Source organism: Lycorma delicatula, chromosome 6 (genome assembly GCF_047948215.1).
Source record: "Lycorma delicatula isolate Av1 chromosome 6, ASM4794821v1, whole genome shotgun sequence".
In the NCBI taxonomy this organism is placed as follows: Eukaryota; Metazoa; Arthropoda; class Insecta; order Hemiptera; family Fulgoridae; genus Lycorma; species Lycorma delicatula.
The window spans coordinates 156,818,152-156,845,139 of NC_134460.1; the positions used below are offsets into that span (position 1 = coordinate 156,818,152).

The 26,988-nt window shown below is 32.4% G+C and overlaps 1 protein-coding gene across 1 annotated transcript in view; it reads left to right on the forward strand.

The window, feature by feature from the left end:
- The first annotated feature begins 10,591 nt into the window (after nucleotides 1-10,591).
- Nucleotides 10,592-26,988, forward strand: part of LOC142326400 (uncharacterized) — a 182,653-nt gene continuing 166,256 nt past the window's right edge. Inside the window, exon 1 of the mRNA XM_075368876.1 lies at nucleotides 10,592-10,675. Within this exon, the coding sequence (XP_075224991.1) occupies nucleotides 10,597-10,675 (79 nt within the window). The 5' untranslated portion in view covers nucleotides 10,592-10,596. The remainder of the gene's footprint in view (nucleotides 10,676-26,988) is intronic.

Below are 26,988 nucleotides of genomic sequence, written 5' to 3' on the forward strand. Positions count from 1 at the left end.
AAGAAAAATATATTAATTAGGCGAAATCTCCAGATACTGAGAGCGACCTTATTTTACAGCCTCACCCCATTGACTTTTAAGGTGAAAATTTAATGGCATCAACGCCCTATACATAAAAGTAATCTATCTGACCAAGTTTCGTCAAAATCGGTCCAGTACTTATGGAGATATAAGGTGATTTAGAGGCCAATACCGAACACATACACACCTACATACGAACTACTAACATCCGGAAAATTTCCATCCGGTCTTTAGGATTTTTGGGTTTCTTAGGTGTCAAACCGTAACAGCATCAAAGACAGCCTACAAAAATAAAATTTGACGTTAAAGCATGAAAAGTGTACTCTTCTTTTTTATATCTCTGTGTTTCTAATAAATCTGGAACAAAATCCCATTACATGATTTTTTTCTCCGTTATTATGTTAGCTCATAACTCGATATGTGTCCGTCTATTTTCGATTTTAACGAATTTTGCAAGGTGAAAGTAAATTGAATGAAATCATAGCTGTTTCTTAAATTGAAATTGTCTATTTACTGGAGTAACACTCACTTCCTCTGGGTGAAAAATAGATTTACACGCTCAGGACATATATTTATTTTTACCAAAACTTTAACAGTACATAATGCAAAGCTACAACCTTTATAGCATTTTATTTTCCGGTAAATCGTAGATCTCGACTAAGAATTTTTTTTAATACTGAAAATATTTTTTATAATTGACTCGATGAAGATGCAATTCGCGTATAACCATTAAAGTAAATAGAATTTAGGGTAAATGTTATGAAAAAAATGTTAATTGAAATTTCAACTAGAGTTATGTCTCCTTTCATTATATTTAGTAAATAAGTTATAGTGATATTTTTTTTCTCGCCGAGAGAGGCACCGATCTAAATAATGGTTAAGAACTGATTGTAGGAGGAACACTGAATAATTCAATATAATTTGATTAACGAAAGAAACATCTGAGCTGAAATTAGTATGATTTTTTAAATAAAAATTAAAAAATATATGCATCAGATTAAAAACTGTTCTTTCCCGTCCTTTCTTTAAAACTTGTAAAACCAGAAACGTATTGTTTAATTCACAAAAGAAAACACGGATTTTACGCCTTTTTGTAGATGAAACTTCCAAAATACATGACGTTAATTAAAGAAGTTTGTAAAAAGATGTGAATAACATATTTTAAAATAAGAAATTAGTTTTACTCTCATCAAATTGTACGCAATTTTTATGATTACTTACCCAATAACTACACTTTTATTAATTTTTATACGGTCCAACATAATAACTATATTAAAACATAAAACTATATTTTCTTACGTTTTTCTGAAAATGTAAGCAAAATAACTGTTTTTTCTTTTGGTCTGATCATAAACAGTAAAAAATTAGCTTTAATTTGATATAGATTACGTTTCATTATAAATAATTGTTTCAAAATTATAAGAATTCAATCTTCTTTCGTCATCCAATCTATGGTCAGAATGCAAACCAGGAAAAAACTTTTTAATAAGGAAAACATGGACCTTTAGAAGTGTTATTAAACAAACTGTATAAGAATATCGTAATCCATAATTTTGTGTTACACAAGTGCACAAAATAATATATAATGAATGTTAAAAACTGTCAGTCACATAATATTTATTATAAGTACTGATTAATGATGCTGTAGGATCCAAATTTAGAACTAAAGATAATGTCATTATTAATTAAATTTAAATTAGTAAATCATTAATTTATTATATATCAGTGGCATTCTGTTTGTTAAGTCGCAGATCAGTCAAGGGCGAGAAGATTAAACTCTTTCAAATCACAGCGCGATTCTGTACGCTGTCAATCTACCCGAGAGTAGGCAGTATAAGGCCAGGATATTTATCAGCCAGGATATTTTGGCTTCCATCCGAATGAAATTCCTGACACGCCTCGGCTATATCGACCTCACGGATCCGGAGGGTTTCTCGGGCATCATAGCTGATGCTTTCAAGGAGGCGGGCCGCCGTTGGAAACGGACTTATCGGTAAACTGCAGAGGTCGACAGTCTAAGAAGATCATGCCTAAAGGCTTGGCAGAGACTACAAAGGGCAATAAGAGGAATAATATTGAACTCTGTACCTAGTGGCGGGACAAGCTCAGAAGGACAAGCATATCTGCTTACATAATTACTTGTGTAAGCTTTTCAAAAGGGAGCTGGTTAACAGGCTGGATGAAGACCTGGAGGTAACAGACGGTGCAAGTGACCTCCAGTTCGGCTATTGCAAAGGCAGGCCAACTGTAGAGGAGACTTCCAGAGTTATGAGCACCATCGAAGTCCAGATCTGGGTCCGAGGCATACGCGTTTCGTTTCCGTCTATCATGTTTGACGTAAAAAATTCTTTTAACAGTGTACCGTAGTGCACAATTTTCCAGGCACTAAAAAGTCATGAAGGCAGTTCATACCTCAGGAGAATCATCCAGCGTTATTTCTCCGAAAGAACGGCGACGAGTAGTTTCGCCGACGGAGGGGTGCGGATCAAGATGAGTTGCGATATACCACAAGGCTAAGTATTGGGGCCACGTAGAACATCCTGACTCCCGTAGAAAAAGACTTCCGCCTTGTAACGGTTCCGATCGCCTCTGTTCATAGTCCTGATGCGCTTTACAGGAGGTCATCTTAGAGATTTCTAATTCTGATTACATATCACAGTCATCAATTCGGCCTCCATCAGGATTCCACCGATGCAAATACCTCGGTAAACATTTCCATCGGTGTGTTTTAGCTCAACTTTGTGAATCTCCTTCGCTGTAGGCTTCTTGGAAAACTATTTCGTTCACCTACTCAAATTTGTAGCCCTTTCAACTACGTAACCCTTTGGAAGTGCAATCCCTGCGCCTCACTCGAACGATAAACACAGAATTATTATTCACCAAATAAATTCAAAACTAGACTGCAGTAACAAACAAATAAATTAATTTGATTTTACTATAAACTTTAAAATTCTATCTGCGTACCTCTTAAATTGTTGATCACAACAACGAAAATTCTGTCTTACAAATACCCAGATACGTTTCTTAATTTTTAAGAACAATTAAGAAAATTTCACAAGGATACATATACTAATTTACTCTAATCTGGCCTGCTTTCTGGAGCGAGGTTAACGCCTTTATTCTTCTACATCGCAGCTCCATCAATATTTCTATCACATCCTACCTCCGGACTGGTCTGCTCTCGGAAGTTAGATCAATACCTTCACCGGTCCATCTCAGAGTCCGTAACAACTCATACCTCCGCTCTGATCTGCTTCCAGAAGAGAGGTTAATGCTTTCACACTTCCACACACAACTCCATCACAAAGGAATGAAACGAGCAGCTAAACCAACTGGGGCTTGATGCTAAAATGCTTGATCCTATCTATATGAAGTAAGCGCCCAAGCCCGTCCCTAGCCACCCGGGTTGCTATTGCTACTCTGGCTATTAGAACATTAAAACCCTTCAACCATCCTCTGCAGGCCCAGAAATGTAAGGAAGCCAGCAATTATACTTCATTCTTTTTAGATTTTTCAGTTGGCTTAAGAGAATTAATTCTCCCGAGTTTTCTAACTATTCTACGTTCAAATTTGAACTTTGGGCAAACATAGACGGAATGGTACGCATCATCATTGACTCTAGATTCCCGGCAAAAACCTGAGCCAACAAAGCTATGTGGTTTTTTCAGCAACATACAGGACAGGTCTGTATCATCATTGACTGTACATTCCGGACAAAAACCTAATCCAACCAAGCCGTGGAGGCTTTTTCAGTACTGAATAACATCTGATGTTGTTGATGACTCCACAACTGGAATCTTTCATGCCTGGGCTGTCCTCAAGTCGATTTCATTCCTCGAATCTTCTTTAACCAACAGACGTCTCAACATAAGCGATGATGCGACACCCACTGAGTAATTTCAAGCACAACAGAGTCAAATTCGACAACTCAAAGCAAAGACGTGATAAAAAAGCCGCTTTTCAGAGACACGTCAGAAATTTCAGTAAGGCCGAAAAAAGCAGCAGCCACCTTCGGACGGATAAAGACTAACAGGAGGGTCCCCGCACATCCGAGCGGAAGGTTTTGTCACAGATGGTGCTCTTAAAATGTTGAAAGACCAGTTTGGTCTATCGCACTGGAAAATGGGAACACCCGTGCAATTCTTAGTCGGGTGTACAGCACTGTTTGTCTCCGGTTAAACTGCGGTTACGGGACCAACTCGGGCGGTGCCGTAGGTGTATTGGTCGGACTTGAACCGCTCGACCTCCTCTGTTTAAAAATGGTGAAGACCCTCGCGGAGGAGGTAGTAAGGCGAATGCGAAGGCATTGTTTGTTCCTAGGTTGCATGAGAGATTGGATCAGTCAATAAAGAGTAGATGGACCTAGACTGATCCCCTATCTTCAGATATGGCTAGATCCCAAAAATAGGGAACTGGGATACGGGTTGACTAAGTTCCTTTACGGTCTCGGTAGTTCATACCTGGCGTTGAGACCCTCCGCAAAATGTGACTTAGGAGAAAGTGGACACTGTAGACCATTCGAGTGCTGCATAGGGAAGCATGTCTGAGAGAATTCGGCGCGCTTACCTCACGAAAACATCATGGGGACTATGCGATCCAGCGTGGCACGCAGCGTCTACAATGTTGGTCAGGATGATCCGCACAAAGATGGCGAAGGAAGTGCACGAATGAATTACTTCTGGTTTTCGCTTGAGGCTGTGTTCATATTAGGTCTGCCCCAAAAAGAAATAACCGATTTATAAGATTAGTCAAGAGCACTGACTCAGGACTGGGTCTACGTGAGTCGACTAAGCTCTTACATTGACAAGCTGTTATGAGGTGATATAAAATCGAGAAAAAAATAATTAATGGTTTTACATTAGTAATATGATGATTTAATAATTAAATCCACTCGTTTTATATGGGTAGGGGAAATTGAATAATCCATTATAATTAATAATAATGGAAATAGAATGACAAATGAAACGATGTAATGATATTAAATGATACAGATTTAATAAATTAATCAGAAATGAATAATTTTCCATAATTTAACTGACTTTTAAATATCAGATATAATTTCATAATTAATATTTCCCTACTTCGTTATTTCAAAAAGCAAACGTTAAATAACATTCATTTTAACGTAAAACTATTAATATTAATAATTAATACCTAAAACAAACATTAACTTGAAAATATTATTACATAATTACAAAATGTCAACTTTTAAAAAAGATAAATCATCATTTTAACTGATGTAGCTTATATGATTTTAATTTTTAATTTTATTTCACAAAATTTAAAAATAAGGTATACACTTTATTAGGTAAATACATTCAAAAATGATTATTATGCGGTTAATTTTTAATGTAAAAGCATGTACCTAACATGATAACCTTCCAAGGAAGACATTATTTTAGTACTTTAGACAATAGATCTATTTAAAGCTGGGAGCCAAATTGAAGACTAAATAATCGGTGATTTTAAGTCGCCTTTGTTTTTAGCGTGTGTAATATATAAGGAAATATGAAAAATCCCCCCCCCCCCAATCGGTAAAATCATGTTCCTATTACTATCCTACACGCCAGATGGTGCAGATATTTAAAATTAATAATTACTAGAAAGGATGTCTTATAACGTAATCATTAATTATCGAATTTAATAATCTACTTATCTTAATTTGCAATCGCTCTTTCTTTATAATCCGAGAATATTAAGCTATAATATAATATTCATTCTGTAATAATGTTCTACTGCATCCTAATTAGACCAGAAATCTGAATAATTTAATGGCTAAACGCATCAGAAAGGTTTTAATGATGATTTTCTTGAAATAAATTGGTCACATCGCAGAAGATTTAGGTCATCAACTCTGTAAACACTTAACAACATGCAAATAAATGTTTATTTTGTTTACATATTAATACGGACTATCGTTTTATTGTTTAACACAGATGAATATCTTTGTAAATACAAAAACACTACTTCATAAATTTCTGTTTCAAAATAACAAATCACTTTGTAAGTCTTACGGTATTTATATTCGAAACAAACGCGATGACGAACTGGACGGTATATTAAGAAAGTCATATAATCTTATATAAATTGATGTAATAGTTTAATAAAATTTATACAAATTAATGAAAATCCACAGTAAATATTCAATCCTTTTAAAATTTCCAAACGGGTAACGTTTCACTATAAGTTACATCATTTTACTTTTTAAATGAAAATATGTTTTAACGAGTAATCGTAAAAATATATGCGTACAAAGTAAATAATTTTTGAATAAAATTTTACGGCAGAAATTAATGTAAGAATATGAAAAATATTAAGATACCGGTGTTCATTAGTTTTTAAAAATAGTGCGGTTTGGTGAAAATTTATTTAACTTTTGCCCCTTCATAACGGGCGTAAAATGAATGAAATATGACGCAAACACGATTTTAAATTTCACAAAGAAAAACCGATGACAATATATATTCATCTTTGCACATCGCCGATTAACGTAAGTTTCACCACTCCTACAAATTAACCGATCACAATTACGTATTTTCTAATCCAATCACAAGTATGAATATTATTGACCGATCTAAACGTCACTACTTCCCACCAATCACAATTGATCAAATATTTGGTAGTAAACTCTAACCAATCATAATCCCCTTTTTTTAACCAATCATAAGATGCGAATAAAATTCACTGACTGGAATACAATAAACTTTTGAGTAATAAATAACACATCGTCCCTGAATGTTGTTAACACTGTATTATAGACGATCACAAAACTTTACATTTTATCAGGCACAAAGACTGAAAACCATCTAGACAAAAGTTACTTTTGACCAGCCACAAGAGAGAGAATTATCGGCACCGTTATTTTACTCGATAAGCATAACAAAAATATTTGTTAATCTATCCAAATCCATTTACGATTCAATATTTATAAATCATACCCACTGTATGTACACATATATTGTAAGATTTCATTTTAATCTTTGAAACGATGTATTTCTATATATATCTATTAGTTTTTGAAAGATGCAAACAAGAAACTTTTTGTACGCGATAAACTAACGTTTTAGCTGTTTAATTTTTATGTATTTTAAAACCAACAGCGATATCTTTAACATTCAAGAGAATAGGAAATCTATTTTCTTGGAATTGAGAATTAAATTTAATAATTTATACTTCATTACAAATATTAGTTATACGAGTCAAAAAACCTAACCGTATATAAAGCCGTGTTTAAATTTTGTGTTCACCGGAAATGGAATTTGGTCGGTATAAGAGGTCATGTCACAATGATACAACGGAGTATTTAGTTTTTACTAAAGAATCACGAGACGTACGAAATGGACCCTGGAAAATTTACATTCAGGCCGCAAGTACAGCCCGACTGAGTGATAACTAGTCTCCGTACATTTATAATACAGGACCAACATAATTCAGATATATTATAGTGTTATATGGCGATCGGTCGGTAACAATTCAAATATAATATCTTATGGAAAACTTGCTTTAAACCGTTTTGAAAATAGTTTTGGACTTTCGTTTTCCCGGTATACGAAATTTTAATATATGAAATTGACTAGAAATATTTATATATCAAATTGGTATTAGAATATTAGTTTACATTTTCCAGTGAATAATAGTTAATTATAATGTATCTGTCAGTTGCGGCTCGTAGCTAAAATTAGTGGCGGTGCTGCTCCAGAAAATTTTTTTCTGGGCCTTTTCAAGGCTACGGTTAAATTTTTCTGTAAAATAAATAATCGAAAAAATGAATCAAATAGAATAGCTGGAAGCAGCATAATAATCTAATTCTACACTTTATCATATTCAAGAATATGGTACACGGATTGTAAGAACAATGCGCTTAAAAACTGTATTCGGTTTAACCGAATAAATAACAAAATGTCAATATAGATAACATTTTTTTAGTATTATTAGATAATAACTTAATAAAATGTCCGCTTAAAAACACCACAGTCCAAAGGTGCTTAATTTAAATTTCTACGTACACAGAAACAAGTACATAATTACTTTTTACTAATCACCTTCTTTTTCGCCCTTCCAGCTTGTTTTTGGATAGATTTGGTAATCAAAGAGCCCCCTTGCTTTCTGCCATATTCTTTTTACTACTGAAAAAGACAATTAAACCACTTTCATATTCCTTCCACCGACTAAACGAGAAAAGGGAAAGAACAAGGAACGTTCCATACACACGCGGAGTAAAAAAAAACTACTTTCCACCAGCACGTCAGGGTCTAAACTGCGGAAGCGACAGTCCTCTCTCTCTGTCTCTCTCTCTCCCTCGCAGCCTCGCGTGCAGGTTCCTATATGCGCATGCGCACAACAACCAAACACCACGTCGTTGGAACTGTGAAGAGCGCAGTTCTATACAAAGATTTTTGTATCTTTTTCATAAACTGGGGGAAGGCTACTGACGTTAAGCTTACGAATTATATATTATACAAGTATAAAGAAAGAATTAAAGAAAAAAGGACTCGTTATATTATATGTTATCGATAATATCAAGTGGAAATAAGGAGTTCTGCAGTTCCACAGTGCCTATACGCGAGCCGCCACTGATCTTTGGTAGGTAAATTGTCGATACTGTAGTAAATAAATTTTTAATTTTTTAATTTTTTCACGGTAAAAGGTTTATTTTAAATATCAATTTCTATGATTATAATTAAAGTGTAACAGTAAGTGATATTAAACATATAATATTAATTATATAAACTTACAATAATATTACCTGCAAAACTTAGATTACTTACTTATTACTCTTATTATTACTTATATTTATTAATTAAAATAAGGAAGTAACGAATAAACAAAACTATTTAATTCTTAATGTTACTGTATGATAAAGTTAGGAATGGGAGTCCATTTGTATAATGATATTAGAAATAAGAATCGAAAAAGTTTGGGAAACACTGATCTGAACGATTCGTACATATGAGATCCAGGTAATGGTCTAAGCTCATTTATATATTATAAAAACTCGTTCTGATTATTTTTGAGGGAATCCCAAGCGATGATTTTTAGACAGGAATACATGTAGACGTAATAAATATTTGACGATAAGCTTAGCGATTTATTTAGATGCGAATTTATTATTAAGGCTAAGGAATTTCAGTTTTTAAATATATTCCGTTTACCTAATCTGTACGAAAAGATTTAAAGGCTTTATCATTTTTACACATTTAGGAATGTTAAAAATGTACAGTGCTGGTGAAAAGTCCCTTTACATGTTAATAGCATAGTACAGTTAGACATGTAGATAAGCATTTATGAATACAAAAAACGGCATATTTTTTTATTGTAGAGATCCTTTATTATTATTTCCCGCCATAAGCTGAGTCCTGCGCATGTCACTATGGTTAGTGTGGGAAGGAAGTCACAGTCTCGAGTTAAACCATGACTGATAAAAGTGCTTTCACTGTTGAGGAGCATATAGCGGCTTCTGTATGGGTTCACGAACGTCCTAACATATCAAGACAACGACAGACATTTTTAGGGACTTTACTGTGCGGTTTGAAAAACGGTCACCATCACGACCAAAGGTTATTCGCACGGGAGAAGAAAATCTTTGCGACAGGAAGTGTTCTCGATGCACCACCTAGCTGAAGGCCTACGACTCGCACCGAAACTTGTGTTGCTGCTGTGGCGTAATCAATTGAACGATCGCCGATGAAGTCTACCCGTAAGCGGTCTGCAAAATTAGGCATCCCGCGATCGAATGGGCGAGATACGTGAGAAAAGACTTGAATCTTTCATGTTTTCGGTCATCCTCGGCGAACGAGTTGAGTGATCGTGACTTGGAACAACGTATGCGTGATGTGAAATGCTGTAACAGCATATTACATGCATGCGAATGATCACAGCATGTTACAGCATGCTGTGACACCATGCGAATGATCAAAAAAACGTTATGTTCTGTGACGAGTGTGCGTTTTATCCTAGCTCGAAAAATCTTAACGTCTTTTTTTGGGCAAAAGACAATCCGCACTTTTATGAGAAAATCGAGTGCAATCCGCCGCATACTTGGGTCGGGATAACGGTAGATCACCTGCTTGGACCGTATTTCTTTGACGGTTCTGTGAACCACCACAACTGTCTTCACATGATTAACACGCGGTTGCTTCCAGAATTAACGGCGAGAGGAATAGCTGACATCGTTACACTTCAACAAGACGGCGCTCCACCATATTTTGCTGTGAGTGTTCTTACAAGGCTAAATGAAATGTTAAAAACCAATAAATGAACCTTAAACCTTTGTAACAATGATATTCACAATAAACGTTAATGTTAACCAGACACAAATGTTGAAATATATTGTTTTTTGTATTCATACAATGTTTATCTACGTATCTAACTGTACTACGCTAGTAAAGGAACTTTTCACACACACTGTATGTATGCTTACCAAATTTAATACTTAGAAACTTCCGAAAATATTTTTCTTTTTTGGCCCAAATAGAAAATAGAGTTTAGTAAATTATTTACTTTTTGTACATTAAAAAATTTAAATATTATTATAGGAAAACTTATATACTTTTTTTCTTTATAGGTTTACCGAAGATGTTAAATTATCTAGTGACACTTATACTTCTGATATACCTCTGGCCAAGTTGTGTTTATCCGACTTCATCATCGTCCAGTAAGTAATATTTTGTAGTTACGTAATTATAAATAACAAAATGTGTACTTATCAGTTATACTGGACCCTTAGTGAAATCCAATTGTTTTTGCGTTTTACATGTTCTCGAAAATTTGCATCATTTAACTATTAGTTTATATAAAATTTATATACGTGTAACTTATTTTATATAATTTTTATTTTTAACGTTAATCAGACGAGGTTAACGAGCGAAGCGAGCGTAGGTTATGTTTCATTAGATTATATTGATTCCGTGTAATGACGAATCGCGCACGTATATCACCATAACATAACCTTTTTTAATTTTTCCTGTTTAGCCTCCGGTAATTACCGTTCACGTATTACTTAAGAGGATGAAATGTATGAATATAAATGAAGTGTAGTCTTCTATAGTATCAGTTCGACCGTTCCTGAGATGGGTGGTTAATTGAAACCCAACCACCAAAGAACGCCGGTATCCACGATCTAGAATTCAAATCCGTATAAAAGTAACTGCCTTAACTAGGGCTTGAACGCTGGATTCTCGACTTCCAAATCAGCTGATTTGGGAAGACGCGTTCAACACTAGCCAACTCGGGGCGTTAACATAACATAACATAACATAACCTAAGCTCGCTAACCTCGTCTAATTAATATTAAATATACAAATTATATATATTTCGTCTAATTAACCTTGGAAAAATTGTACTGCTTGTTGCTCAGAAATCAGTAATTCCCAAATGTTATATGTGATAAACAACGTACAAATGTTGATTATGTATCAAATCGTAATATTATCTTGGTTTAATATTTATTTCATAGAAATTTAGCTTCTAAGTGTGTTAAGAGATTTATTAATTTTTTTTTCGTAACTTCTATACATTTAATATTTTTTAAATATTTTCAGAGTATAAAAAAATACTGCTTATTTTCAGTTAGTGTAGTCTGTAATTAGTTACGGAAATATTATACGGCCAAATTTGGATAAATGTAAGTGATAAAATCTGATATAGCTAGTTACATCCTTTCCGCAGCCTTTCCCGCCTGCGGAAGAGGCTGCAGAGCCTCGCGATGGAATCATAGCAGCTGGAATGGGACAGCACGACTAAGGGAAGATCCTTGTATAAGTTTATACAGGATTTGGGGGAACGGTATGCCTCGAGCTCGTTTTTAAAGGCAACGGGTGCCCGAGTGCTCACCAACCACGCTAACTTGAACCAATATCTGTTTCAATTCTGTCTGGCAGCCGATTAGCTGTGCGCCTGCAGGGAGGTCCAGTCAAATGAACACCTGATGTTTGAGGTGCTTTTTAGGGGGCCAGAGACCGGCCACCGTGGAACTTTGAGGTCAAGGAGAAAATTGGCTACTCTCAAGCGGCGAGTCAATGTAGCGAGAGTCGCATTGTCGTACCGTGTGGAAGTCCTAGGTGCGGCTGCTTTGTTAAACCGGCATGTTAACCCCGAGTACGGCTAACAAACAGCCAATTATTATGGCTGCAAGCGCTATAAAATGATGGACAGGTACTTGCTGACATTCAGCCATCTAGGCGTGGCAGCGAATTGCTGCCTAGACAAAATAAATTTTATTATGGATGTTATATATATTTTAAGTAAGGGGTGCGCCTACCCATTTTAGTAAATATATGACAAGTGAACGGTTGGGACACGTAAGCCGGTAATGTATGGCACCGCGCTTAGTTCGCTTCATGCTGTTAGGTAGGCTCTAGGAGATATGGTAGGATACTGGACGCTCAAGTGTTCGAGGCTCAGTAGCCGTTTCTGGCACAGATATTCGGTCTTATGCTTTAGGGAGACCGAATGGGGTGGTGGCGGGAGAAATGCCAAGCAAACTAACAGTCCCAATAGCTAGTTATAACAAATTATAATGATATAATTATACTATTTATAAAAAATTTAGTAACAGTCTGTTTTAAATGTTGGTGGTATGTTAGAACAGCTAGTATAATGAATATCATTGGACTTTGTAAGCGATCAATCTTGCTTTTTATGTTCAAAAATATTCAAAATTTTTTATTTATTTATTTTTTTTGGAAGTATTATATATAAATATACAACCAGAGCCAAACAAATAATGATTCTACTCCGAGGTTTAGAAGAATACTTTTATAGAAATTTTCATGTATAAATAAAGGGATACTACTGGTTAAATATAATACTGATTTCCAAAATTTTTTAAATGTGTTTTTTTCCTTTAAAGAATCATGAAGAAGTCTTTAATAAAATATTAAAATTTTTAAAATGATTATTTTTAGTCTTTGATGAGATATAATGAATTTAATTGTAATAAATATTTTTGATTTATCATATCATTTTGGATGTCAAACGTTTTTCTAGTAGCAACCATAAGGTTTTTTAACTTCTATAGCTGTCAATATTAAATTTAAATATTTAATAATAAAATATGCTTAAAAACTTTTACGCAGTTTAAGTTATAAAACAAAAAACAATTACGTAATTTAAAAATTATCTTTGTCCTAAATAAATAAATTGAAGGGTAAATGAATCAATTTAATTTATAAACAAATTTTACTGTAGTTCGAATAACTTTTTCTTGGGGGAAAAACGTTAATATTCCAATGTAAAAAAAAATGCTCGAACACGTGCCTTAATGCATCTTTCAGTATTATGCTTCGAATACTTTCAAATAAATACCCTTTACTGTGATTAATTATATTTTTATTGTAGCAGAATTAGATTCATTTTATCTATTTTGTAGTATTAATAACTTTCATATAGTTAGTTTTATTATTGGGTTGGGTAATATTTCGTCCCAGTCAATTTTGAGTTTCCATAATGACAGCATAAACTGTTTGTATGAAAATATAATAGGACCAACGATTCCTAGAGGATTATAGACACCTGCTAGGATGGAAAGAATATTCCTGTTAGTATAAATTTTAGTATTATAAGAATGAATGATTTGGAAATTTAGTGTATCTGATTTGTTGTTCCGTAAAACTCCTAGAGTACGTTTGTTGTGCTCTTGATTAGATGGTACGGATGAGTTATGATTAGACGTAGAAATACGGCGATTGTTAGAATACCATGTAGAAGTGAAAAACCGTACTTTTGTAATTTTGGAGATATAGTCCTTTAATTGAATGATTACATTTAGGTTATCTAAAGCGGTGATGAGATCATCTACTTAGAAATCATTAGGCTCTATTATACACCCTATTAACGCCCTATTATGGCTCTATTAACGGATTTTGGTATAACCATTTTTTTTTCTGCGTGGGAGATAAACGATTCTATAAAACATTGTAGAAATAAGAGAGACATTTTTTAAATCTATGATTCTGTCACAAGTTTAAAGGAATATGCTTCTTTTTTTTCTTTTTCCTATTTAGCCTCCGGTAACTACCGTTTAGATAATTCTTCAGAGGATGATATGCATGAGTGTAAATGAAGTGTAGTCTTGTACATTCTCAGTTCGACAATTCCTGAGATGTGTGGTTAATTGAAACCCAACCACCAAAGAACACCGGTATCCACGATCTGGTATTCAAATCCGTGTAAGAATAACTGGCTTTACTAGGACTTGAACGCTGGAACTCTCGACTTCCAAATTAAAGGAATATGCTGTCTATACTCTAACTTAACGTTCAAGATAATTGTGGCTTTTTTTTACAGCTTTTATACACTAAAAAAAAAGTCTATGCGCTAATTTTTTCCTTATATCATGAAATTTTAAATATTTGTATCTTTAAATTCATGAATATCTTAGTTTATAAATTAACATCGTATTCGGATAAGAACTTAGTTATACGTTACATCGTATAACACGTTAGAATGGTACATCCTAAGCCGGGTATAGTCCATGCAGTGGCCGCATGGACAAGAAGAATTATCCCGGACCTGGATGCTTGGCTAGATCGCTCACATGGTGAATTAGATTCCCACACAACGCAACTCATGTCGGGACATGGTGCGTTTGAACAATACCTGCATAGGTTTGGCAGGAGAGAGTCACCGAACTGTTGTTACTGCGATGCGGTTGACGATGCCGAACACACTATTTTTTAGTGCAGACGATGGGAGTAACAACGTATAAATGCAGGACTGATGCATACCCGACCGGAGCAGCTCTAGGAGTGGCTCTTGGCTATGTCCGGAAACCGGAATAATTTTGCAATATTTGCAAGAACAGTTATCAGAATAAAAGAAGATGAGGCAAGACGACTGGGATACTGAGGGGTGTAGTTTATAGTAGGGCCGGGCGGACAGCCCCGTTCCTGAGGGCTCACATGCCCTGGTGTTTGGGTTCCCGTGATGGAGCGGGGACTCGTGGGGTCCGTTAGGTGCGAAGGAATGAAAAGACCGAGACCCGGCCGGCGGTGTGGGTTCCTGGATACGCTTTGGCGGCTTCGGCTCCTGCGCCGTCGGTTTGAGGCTGGCAAAAGGAAAGACCGAGACTCGGTCTCCGGCGGGGGGCTGGGAACGGCATAGCCGGGCCTGGTTCTTAGGTTGGAGATTAGAGGCAGGCAATTAAAAGATCCGGAAAGGACACGTCCCCGATTCGAGTATACTTAATTGGATGTCCGGCTCGGGGATGTAGGGCAAAAAAAAAAAATTTTAATACATAAAAATAATAATTATACAAAATAACAGAGTTGCAGAAACTGTGAAATATAAATAAAAAATTGGTACAGAAAAAAATTTTGAAGGATAAATATCTGAATACCTACAATTTAAATATAATTGTCCATTCAACAAGTATTTCAAATAATTAAGAGGTTATGTCCAGTAATTCGTATTATTTAAAATCTCAATAACTGCTGCTGTAACAGGAAATATTTTTAATTTAAGAAAATAAGCGAAAAAAATATTTAGCTCATTATATAGATTAAAAATAACCTGAAGCGTAAGGCCGTTTTATATTGAAGTATTACGGTGATTAACGGCAAGTAGTTTTTTATCTGGTTATGTGGAAAGGAACATTTATTTTCCGTATTTATTGTTTTTTTTTTGTTTTTTTTTATATCTTGTCCGAAGTAGCCGAAAAAAGAATGTAATTTATTGACGGCTTCTTTTTAATTTTGAACGGCACTCCTTAGAAATAGTTTTCTATTATTAAACAAAATAAATATAAAAATTAAAAAACATGACTGCCAAAAAAAAAACATTAGTTTAATGTAGTATAATTAAAGAGCGTGAGGGAGATAATTTCGTACGTTTTGTTTAGTATAATTTTATTTTTTTTTGTTAGTATTATTTAGTATAATTTTGTTTACACATTTATTAAAAATTGTTTAAATATATATTTACCGGATAAACATTTGAAAAGTTACCACATTTATTATTCAACAGCTATCAGTCTCACATCGTATTTCTGTTTGCAGGCATATATATCATTCTCAGGGGGAACTTTTTCAAGATTATTTTCAAAGGGGTGGAGGCGACCCTTTCCGCTGCACCTACCCTAACACAAAAATCTTAAATGGAAACGGTAACATTTAATTACATTAATTGACAACCCGAAAAAAAAATGAATTTTGGTAAAAAGAGAATTAAAATCCGCCCACCCTTTCGCTCGGTATCCGCTCATTTGTGATAGTACATTTTTTTAAATTCGATCCAACAAAAATAACTATAAAATTATGTGATATGTACGTACGTACGTACGTACAGACGTCACGACGAAACTTGTCAAAATGAATTCAAGGATGGTCAAAATGGATATTTCCGTTGAAATCTGAAAACCGAAATTTTTCGGGATCACAATATTTCCTTTACTTCGTACAGGAAATAAAAATCGTGGGGCTATATTTTACAACATAACACACTATTATAACTATTTTACAAATTAATTTATTTCTAACTACTTAATGTTTTTCCTAAACTACTTTCTAATTTGTTGTTTCTTTTTGTTTCTACTTCTAATAAAATATCAAGCATGACTTCCCAAAAATATGATTTTAAATACGGTGTAAAATTTGTTTAACACAAAATCTATTCGTTTGTCATCTTGATGAACAAAGTTCATTCATTCACTCAGCGTTCTGCCATTTCGGAAGTTCTGTCACAGATGCTGCTCTCCACCTTGTTCTATCTTTTGGTAACCTCTTTGTTTTAGCATATTTTCCCTTTTCTATAATCCCATACATCACTGGAAAGCTCTTCCTTTCCTTCCATTCATCAAGCCTTCCATCGCATCCCCTAATAAAGACCTCCTCACACAATATCCTATATTCAATCGTATCTACAATTTTCCTGTTCTCTCCGATTCTCCTTAATATTTCTTCATTTGTTACATAGTCTTGAGGTCTGAAATTTATCATTCTACGACACACTATAGTTGTTTACCGTCTACCTTTCTCACCGTCCACGTTTCACCTCCATAGAGCATCACACTCCAAGGAATAAATCATTCTATTAATCTCTTCCTTAACGCTAAGTTTACCTTTCCACACATCAGTCTTTCCTTCTTATTAAATGCCTTCTTACGTCTTAATATTTTTATTTTAATTTCTACTGTGCAAGTCAGGTCATCGGTTATAAAGCTCCCTAAGTACTGACATTTTTAAACCAGCATTAAAGTAACAAAATTAATTAAAAACAAATTTAAAAAAAGTCATCCGTTTACTAAAAGAATACTTAGTTTCATTACGTTGTCACAGATTATCGCGACCGGTCGTCTAATTCATCATATACTTAATGCGCATAATTAACTTGCAGCGTCACATTATTAAGTTAAAAGGATTAAACGGTATTTTATTTCACTTTTATTTTTTTTTTTAATAATTCGTTAGAAGTTTAAAATTTGTGCATAATAATGCAATAATATTACTGGACTTCCCTATTTTGTAGCGTGAAAAAATTAGATTATTAAACGTTAGCCGAGATTTAAATCGGATTAAAAAATAAGTTTCAATCCCTCTATAATAAAACTAATAATATCGGGTTAAATTAATGTAGATGTATATCAACAATAACTTAATAAAATGATAGGTATTGTATATTTATCATGAAAAGGTTTAAAAATCAATCGATCGATTTACTTCGAACTTTTCCTCTTATCGCATTCATTTCAACTTTTGAAAGGTATTTTTTTTTTAAAAAAACCTTCATGTTTTTCAAGAAAAATGGATTAGTTTTCTATGACGAAAGACTCTTTTATATTAGTTCCTTTAGAGTCTATTCATATCCACTTTAAACTCCTATAATGATGTCAAAACAGTTCATTAGCAATATTCGATAAACGTCAAACTAAAAGAAATTGCTAGTAAACTTATGATTCATAATTTATATTTTTGTTTTCTTGTTCTTTTTTTAACCCTCCTAAGTATAAAAAAAAATAAAATTCCCTACTCGAGTACTTTTTTAAATTTAAGCCATCTTTTTATAAAACGGATCGATTCAACAATAATTACTGAATCGAAGTAAATACAAATTATTCTTTTTTACTTCTAAGAGGTTTCTTTTTTTTTTTAGATAAAGTAAAGGATTTTTTAACGAAAATTCCTTGATCTAAACATGACATTTAGAGTTGTTTTTCATATTTTGCTAACCCTGTTTGTATTATTACCGCCTCAATGAACTACATATATGAGCTTCTCCGTCGCGATTTCACTCGCGTTATGTGGTAACTTACATTCCCTATCGCAATCAATTTTGGTATTTTTATTTTATTTTATGGTATTAGTCAAAAAACCGGAAGTAAGTGCAGTGAGTCGCGTCGCACAAACAGTAACAGTGGCAGCGGCTGTGCTGGTTCAGCTGCCACGTCTTACCCGTTAAAAAAACGAAATCCAAAAAAAAAACACGAAAATTATTTTTATCTGAAGTGTTAATTTTTATAATTAAGTCAAAATCTAGTAATATCTTGTTTAGTAAAATCTGAAATGGAGAAAAATTTATAATCATTGTTGAACATTTTTTATATCTTTCTTCATCCATTTCAAGGGTGAATTTCGAAAAAACTAGAAATTGATTTTTAAATATTCACATGAAGATTACACACAACAAAAATCAACTTGATATCTTCTTTCATTACTGATAAGTTAAAAAAATAGTAAATTTCACAGCGACCCCATCTTAACCCTTTAAATTCGAAATTTCAAAAAATTCTTTCTTAGTAAGTAGTATACTTACACCGTAAGAAGAACAAGTATACAAATTTTCATCGATTTATCTTCAGTAGAAGATTATCTTCAGACGACATGTTTTATACACAGCGTTATCATAAAAGAATGGTGCGGTTTCAGTAACTCATAGGAAGATTGTAGGGAAATTTCTAGATGTTATATTGGTATCCCTGAAAGCCTCCATCCCAAAAGTTTTTTTATCAGCAGTTGTAACCACAACGTCAGTTCTTGTATTGTTGTTGCGGTGAGTTTAGCGAGTTACTATGTTCTCGGATAAAGACAAAAGAAAGTGTGTTTTATTGATGGCCGAATTAAAATCCGTAATTTTAGTTCAACGTGCGTTTCGACGTGAATTTGGAAGAGATCCACCACACAAAAATAACATAACACGTCGGTTCAAAAGATTCGAAGAAACCGGATCGATTAAGAAACAGAAATCAACCGGCAGGCCAAGTGTACCAGACGAAACGGTTGAACTAATTAGACGATCGGCAATTAGAAGTCCTGGGAAGTCCATTCCCCGTCGAAGCGTCGAATTAGGTATTCCAAAATCAACAGTTCACATAAAAAACTGAAATTACACGCTTATAAAATCCAGATACTGCAGGAATTGAAACCCGCTGATGGTGTAAAACGTTACGATTTCGCTGTTGAAATGTCGGACAGAATAAGTGAAAACGAATCAGTTTTAGACGATATAATTTTTACAGACGAAGCTACATTCCATGTGAATGGAATATGGGGATTCACGAATATGGGGCTCTGAAAACCAACACGCAATTATTGAGAAACAACGCGATTCGCCTAAAGTTAATGTTTGGTGTGGTGCGACGAAAAATCGTGTAATAGGCCCTGTCTTCTTTGCTGAAAAAACAATTAATGGAGTTGTGTATCTTGACGTGTTAACCGATTATTGCTTTCCTCAGTCGGATGAACTCGAAAACATTCATCGACTTCATTTCCAACAAGATGGTGCTCTCCCGCACTTCAATGCGTCGGTCACGGACGCTTTGAACGAAAAATTTGGAGATCGATGGGTAGGCCGGCAAGGACCAGTACTTTGGCCTCCAAGGAGTCCAGACCTGACACCTTGCGATTTTTTCTTGTGGGGGTACATCAAAAGCGTTGTTTATACACAAAAAATTCGCGACCTAAACCGCTTAAAAACAGGATTAATGAAGCGATGACTACCATTAACGAAGAAATGTTAACTAATGTTTGGAGAGAAGTTGAGTATCGTTTGGACATTTGTCGAGCGACTAAGGCCGCACATATTGAAATTTATTAATTATGTAAAAAAATTATTGAGACGACAAATTTGAAAAATAAAAAACAAACTGTAAGTAATTGTGTTTTAATTTAAACCGTGTTCAAAACCGCACCATTCTTTTATGATAACCCTGTATTTAAATATACAGCCACTTGTCATTTTTTTATTGACATTATTTTGAGAAAAAAAATCAAAAAAAAATGTGAAAAAGTTAGGCTAAATAAATAACATTTTTCGCATTTATAAAACCTAAGCTCACTCTTAGAGGCAGTCTATGTGTTTTTTTTTTGTATTTATTTTCTTATTTTTCTCAAAGAAGGTTTCCCATATTTAGGTTTCTTAAAAAACAGATTTTTTTCCTACACGTAGATTTTTCCGATTTTCCTAACTTTAAATAAAAATAATATACTAATACACGTAAAATAAAATAAACTTTTTGGAAATAGTAAAAAACTTCATATAAAAAAACCGGACTAAAAATTCAAAAACAAATAATTTTTCATTCCTCTTAATTTTTTTACTTTTTCAAGTCGGCGCAAAATTAATAGTTGGCACGGTTACTGATATTTATTTTTGCCCCGATTTATAATAGTCAAGATTAAAGAAATGAAAAAGTATAAGTTTGTTGGTTTTTTTTTTTACTTTTTATTTATTTATTTATTTTTTAAAGAGGGTTTAATTAAATATTTTAAGAGTATTATTGTTCACTAAAGTACGATATCTACGTAAATGATAACTTTGGTAATTTGTATAATTTACGTCATCGATACGGTCGGCAATTGTTGACTTTCTTTGGTTTTCCTGTTTAGCCTCCGGGAATTAACGTTCAGATATTACTTCAGAAGATGAATGATGATGATATGTATGAGTGTAAATGAAGTGTAGTCTTGCACATTCTCAGTTCGACCGTTCCTGAGATGTGTGGTTAATTGAACCCAACCGCCAAAGAACACCGGTATCCACGATCTAGTATTCAACCCCGTGTAAAAATAACTAGCTTTACTAGGACTTGAACGCTAGAACTCTCGACTTCCAAATCAGCCGATTTGGAAAGACGCGTTCACCACTAGACCAACCCGGTGGGTTGCATAACGAACCTTTTCTTTCTTTCTTTTTCCTGTTTAGCCTCCGGTAACTACCGTTTAGATAATTCTTCAGAGGATGAATGAGGATGATATGTATGAGTGTAAATGAAGTGTTGTCTTGTTCAGTCTTAGTTCAACCGTTCCTGAGATTTGTGGTTAATTGAAACCCAACCGATAAAGAATACCGGTATCCACGATCTAGTAATCAAATCAATATAAAAATAATTGACTTTACTAGACAATTGTTGACTGCGTTTCTATGTTTAAAACGTCATTTTGAAGTACGAGTAAATTTGGGTCGGCTTGATATTAAAAAATAATATTTTTTTATAATTAAATTATATTCTGTTTGTATAAATTTTTTTTTTATGTGATTTTAAAAACACCGATAAAAATTTACGATTTTTTCAATTTGTAATTTTTGGAATCGGCTAACGACTACATTTATTTTCGTAATTTAAAAACTGTCTAAAAAACCGTCTAAGCTTATGAAAAGGTTAATAGTTTTATTTTACAGTAAGACAATTAAAATAAACGCTAGTAATTCTATTGCGATTTATTTATAAATATTCCGATGCGTATATAAAATTAATTTAACAAAATAATAATATATAAACACGTAAATTATTTTTCGTCAATAATTTGACGCTTGTAATGATGTCGGAAAACGTATTGTATAATACATTCTGCTTAAAATACAGTACTTTCAAAGTTGAAATAAAACAATAATCTGCCTTATATAGTTAAAGCTCTTTTCTTTTCCGTAAAAAAATGTAACGTAAAAAAGGCAAAGTAACAAACAAGGACACACGATCCATACATGCAAATAAACTTTAGAAGTCATACATACATAAGATATTTGTTAAGGTAAGGTAGAATTTTTTTTTTTATATCAAGCCGTTCTATAGGCTGGTCGTATATATTTTTTCAATAAAGAAAACAAACTTTGCATGGCTAAATTGAAATACTTTTTTTTTGTGAATTCTTTCTCATCGATGGATCAATGGACTCGCAGGAAGAAAAAATAAATAAATAAAATGAAACTAGAAAAAATATATACGTAAGATATTTGAATGAAAAGAGAAAATTTACGATTCACATAAGCATAAGAGAGTTGTCTTGACTTCTGTCATAGATCAAATATTCATTGTGCAATATTCAAATACAAGAATGATATTTAAAGAAGTCGTTAAAAAATAACAAATAGATTATTACGTAAGGAATTTAAGCCCAATTGCAACAATTTTTTTACGTATTCTTAAAAAAAAACAACTTAAATTAAAATTTAAAAAATAATAATAAGAATAACAAACTTATTACTGAAAAAAATGAAAGATGTAACGAAATTAAATTATTGAATAAATATAATGTTTATTACAGTGTATTTTAAGTCTAAAGGCGGGGTCTTCCTATAAGCTGCTCCTTACTTGTTTCGGCTAATCCACTCCTATAATCCGACATGCAGAACATATGCTACTGGTTGCTACAAAATTATTTACGTCCACTCGATATACACTCGCATTTATTGTTATGTTTATTTTTATATTATTGTTTATTCTACCGTATTCATTTAATTTTGATGTTATTTATTTATTTAAATTTGTCGTTACAATATTAATTATTTATTTCATCTATTATTTATTTATTTGAGCTACTGCATAAATTATTTTCTTCGAAATCATTTTACGTTTTACGTTTATAAAATGTAGTGCGAATTAACGTTTTAATTAAATTAATTTTACGTTTATTATAGTACGAACTTAATATCTCGTTACTACTTATAATTTTATATTTCCTTGTACGAAGTAAAGGAAGTACTGCGATAGCAAAAAATTTCGGTTTTCAGATTGTAACGGAAATATCTATTTTGACCATCCCTGAATCCATTTTCACTAGTTTCAGCGTGACGTCTGTACGTATGTATCTCGCATAACTCAAAAACGATTAGCCGTAGGATGTTGAAATTATGGATTTAGGACTATTATAAAATTTAGTTGTGCACCTCCTCTTTTGACTGCAATCAACTGAACCAAAAGTGTCCAAAAAAGCTCAAAATACAAACAAAACTGGATTTTGGACTTTTTGTTAAGTAAAGTGTCAATGACTCATTGACACTTTTCAAGGATATAAGTAGTACCTATTTTCATTGGTTCTAGAGTTAGAGCCAATGAAATTTGAATTAATGAAATATTTGGATTTTACAAAAGGAAGGCACATCCGTTCGAATCCCAGTTTATCTCCTTTTTTTATTTAAATAAATTGATTTATTAATAATTATTAACCTCTAATTGTAAAAGTTTTTAACGATAAATAATAATTCAATAACTATAAAAAAAATCATAAATTATTAAGGAAATAAAATTTTATGTACTTTTTTTTACTTATGTAATATATACGTATATATATATATATATATATAGATAGATATATGTATTAGTTCAAAGGTATATATATATATATATATATATATATATATATATATATACCTTTGAACTAATGGTGGTTTTGGGATCAGTCGGATGTGAAACGCGATGATATATTGAAATTTTCTGGAAGTCGTATCATTATACCCATTACAATGAGTAGCTTTCTTATGAAATCTATCTAAAAAAAAAGAAGATGAAGTCGGATTCGAACCGATGTGCCTTCTCCTTTTAAGTTCCAATATTTCATTAATTAAAATATTATTTGGCTATGTTTCTGGAACCAATGAAAATAAGTACCACTTATATCGTTGAAAATCTCTCAATGAGGGCTTATTACTGTACTTAACAAAAAGTCAAAAATCCAGTTTTGTTTGGATTTTGGGCTTTTTTGGACACTCCACTTGGTCATTTATTGGACAGACGAGTTTCTATTACGTTACCTACGTATTCTGGATATATCCGATCCAGGATATAACTGGGTATCGAATTCTTGTAAAATAACAATATATTGTGGACAGAAAAACATTTACCTAAAATATGTACGAGTACATTTATAAACGTATAAAAAATTTATATCTATATTCAATATAATTCATTTATCATATTTAATACAAATATAAACTAAAAATTCGTACCCCGATTATATTATTAAAATAAAACGGGAAAGTAATAAGCCTAATGTATTATTTATTTATTTACTGTTAGTACATTCGTTTTGATGAGCTTTGTACGCGGATTTAAATTTAAATTAAAAGGCTACAGGATATTAAACAAAATAACGTACAATTGATTTCCTAAAACTAATGTGATATAATTTTACTTCTGAAAATTTAATAAAAACTTACTAGTATCGAATCTCAAAACTGTAGGACCATTGGTTTGCAACCATTCAAAATAATAATAATTTGTTTCGGTTTTTAATCAATTTTAGCACTTTTTTTTAATTAAATTGAATTACAACAAAATTTAGCAAGATAGGTCTATATTTTATATAACGCTGAATCCGTCAGTTATTACATAGTACAATATTTGTTCAACATACGCGGACTTACCGTATGTATTTTCCGAGAGGAATAAAATCATTTTATCTAAATAAAAAAAAAAAAGTAAATAAATATTATTTCTGTTGAGGATTTATGAAAAACTGTTATATTTGGTTTCATACATGGTCCCGTGAAATGAACAGGCTAACACTGTTCGACCACTGCTCACATTTCTTCCAAACACTGCTTCGAAAATTTTTATAAATAACATTTTTTTTTAGATTTCTTACAAAATCTAGAAAATAATTTTTATGATATAGATGGTGTATGTATTACATTATATAGATTATTATTTATGATAAATATATCGTTCTTTTATATTTAAAAATTAACATTAAAAGATAAATAAAACAAAATTTTAATCTTTCAATTAAGAAAATTTTGAAAAAATATTACAAGCGCAGATGTTTTCGACATACTTGCATAAACTTATCTTCACAAAATTGTTTTTTTTTTTTTAGTTCCTTGTACAACGTAAAAGGAAGTATTGTAATCGCGAAAAATTTCAGATTTCAACAGAAATATCAATTTTTACCATCCCTGAATCCATTTTGATTAGTTTCGGCGTGACGTTTCTACGTACGTATGTACGTATCTCGCATGACTCAAAAACGATTAGCCACAGAATGTTGAAATTTTGGATTTAGAACTGTTGTAACATCTAGTTGTGCACCTTCCCTTTTCATTGCAATCGACTGAACCAAAAGTGCCCAAAAAAGCTCAAAATCAAAAATATTTTAAACTTTTTCTTAACTGCGGTAATAAGCCCTCATTGAGAGTTCTTCAACGATGAGTAAGTTGAAGTACGATGAATAAGTACCATAAGTGGTAGTTATTTTCATCGGTTCCAGAGTTATAGCCAAATAAAATTTTAATTAATGAAATATTTGGATCTAACAAGGGTTCAAATAAGAAGACTTAATTTCCTTTTTTTACGTTTTTCTTATAATTTAAATATATTTATTTATTAGAAATTATTAACCTCCGATTCTAAAAAAAAAGTTACGATTATTAGTAAATAATAATTAAATGACCATTAAAAAAAAAATTTTTAAATATCAAAAGTTATGAAATAAAATGTTATGTACCTTTCATTTAAAAATTGTATATATGTAATTTAGTAGGCATACAAGGAAGTCATGTGGTGTCCACTTCTGATTTTTTTTAAAAAGTATTTTAAGTTCATTTAATTCTATAAATATATTAGTTTATTAAGAAATACTGTAGACGTAGTGGGCTATTCCTACTCCATGAACTCACCCAAATAACAGAGTGAAGTTCAGTGTAAATTTAATAAATCCACAGATAAAATACTCACTGGATTTTAAAAGGTATTTTTACCTAAATTATTTTTTAGATGCACCGATTCCCGAAAGGTTTAATAAACATATTTCACTGTTGATGAATAATAACACATAGGATATTGCTTCCGTATAAAATCTTATCTCATCAAGAAAGAATTGAAAAAAAATATGTCAAGTGGTGTTTGAATATAAGCGCAAATACAGATGAAATATTTTATACAATACATCGAATATATTATTATTATTAATGAAAAATAAATAAATAATTTTTAAAAATTGACTTCAATCTTTTTATAAATACGAATATATTTTTAAACGAGTTGACTAGTTCATCAGCATTGTTTTAATTCAAATCATACCCGACGCACAGTGTAAGTTTTATTAATTATAATTTTTTTTTTTAAATTGCTAGCAACTGTTTGTTCGGATGTCCTTTGAATGATGTTGATTATTTCGTTCTCTTTCATAAACTGAAATCAGACTTTAATTTTAATTCTTTTTTAATTAAGTATTATTACAATTTTAATAAATAATTTTAAAAAACCAGCATATTATATCATAAACCCTTATAAGTTCATCGATTAATAAAATATCGTTAACGCGAATCGAATTTTACGAAGCATTCGATCGTTTTGTGAATAGAATACGAATTAATTTTTTGTTGTAGTTCAAATTATATTTACAATCGGTTTTGTAGATTAGAAACCGTAAGTAAATCCCTTGAATTCTTTCCCTGTAATTAACAAGTTGACTGCCACACTGAAAAATGCAGCATTTCCAATTCTGGTACACTTGGCTTCATTTTGCTAAAAATATCCATCAGTGCAGCCATTTTTTTTACAATTTCAATAAAGGTTTTTTACCCTATTGCTAAATTTTGATACCAATTTCACTTTGCGACTTTACTTTTTGATATATTCAGAAATAAAGTTGAGACATCAATTTGTGTCTCATAGTAACCGTGGAAAACGAGACATCAATTGATGTTTCAGAGTGTGTAACATAGTTTAATTGAATTATAATATCTTTTACTTATTAACAGATGATGGTATTTATTTTTAATTCTACAACTCCATAATTGTTTGAATAATATTTTTAT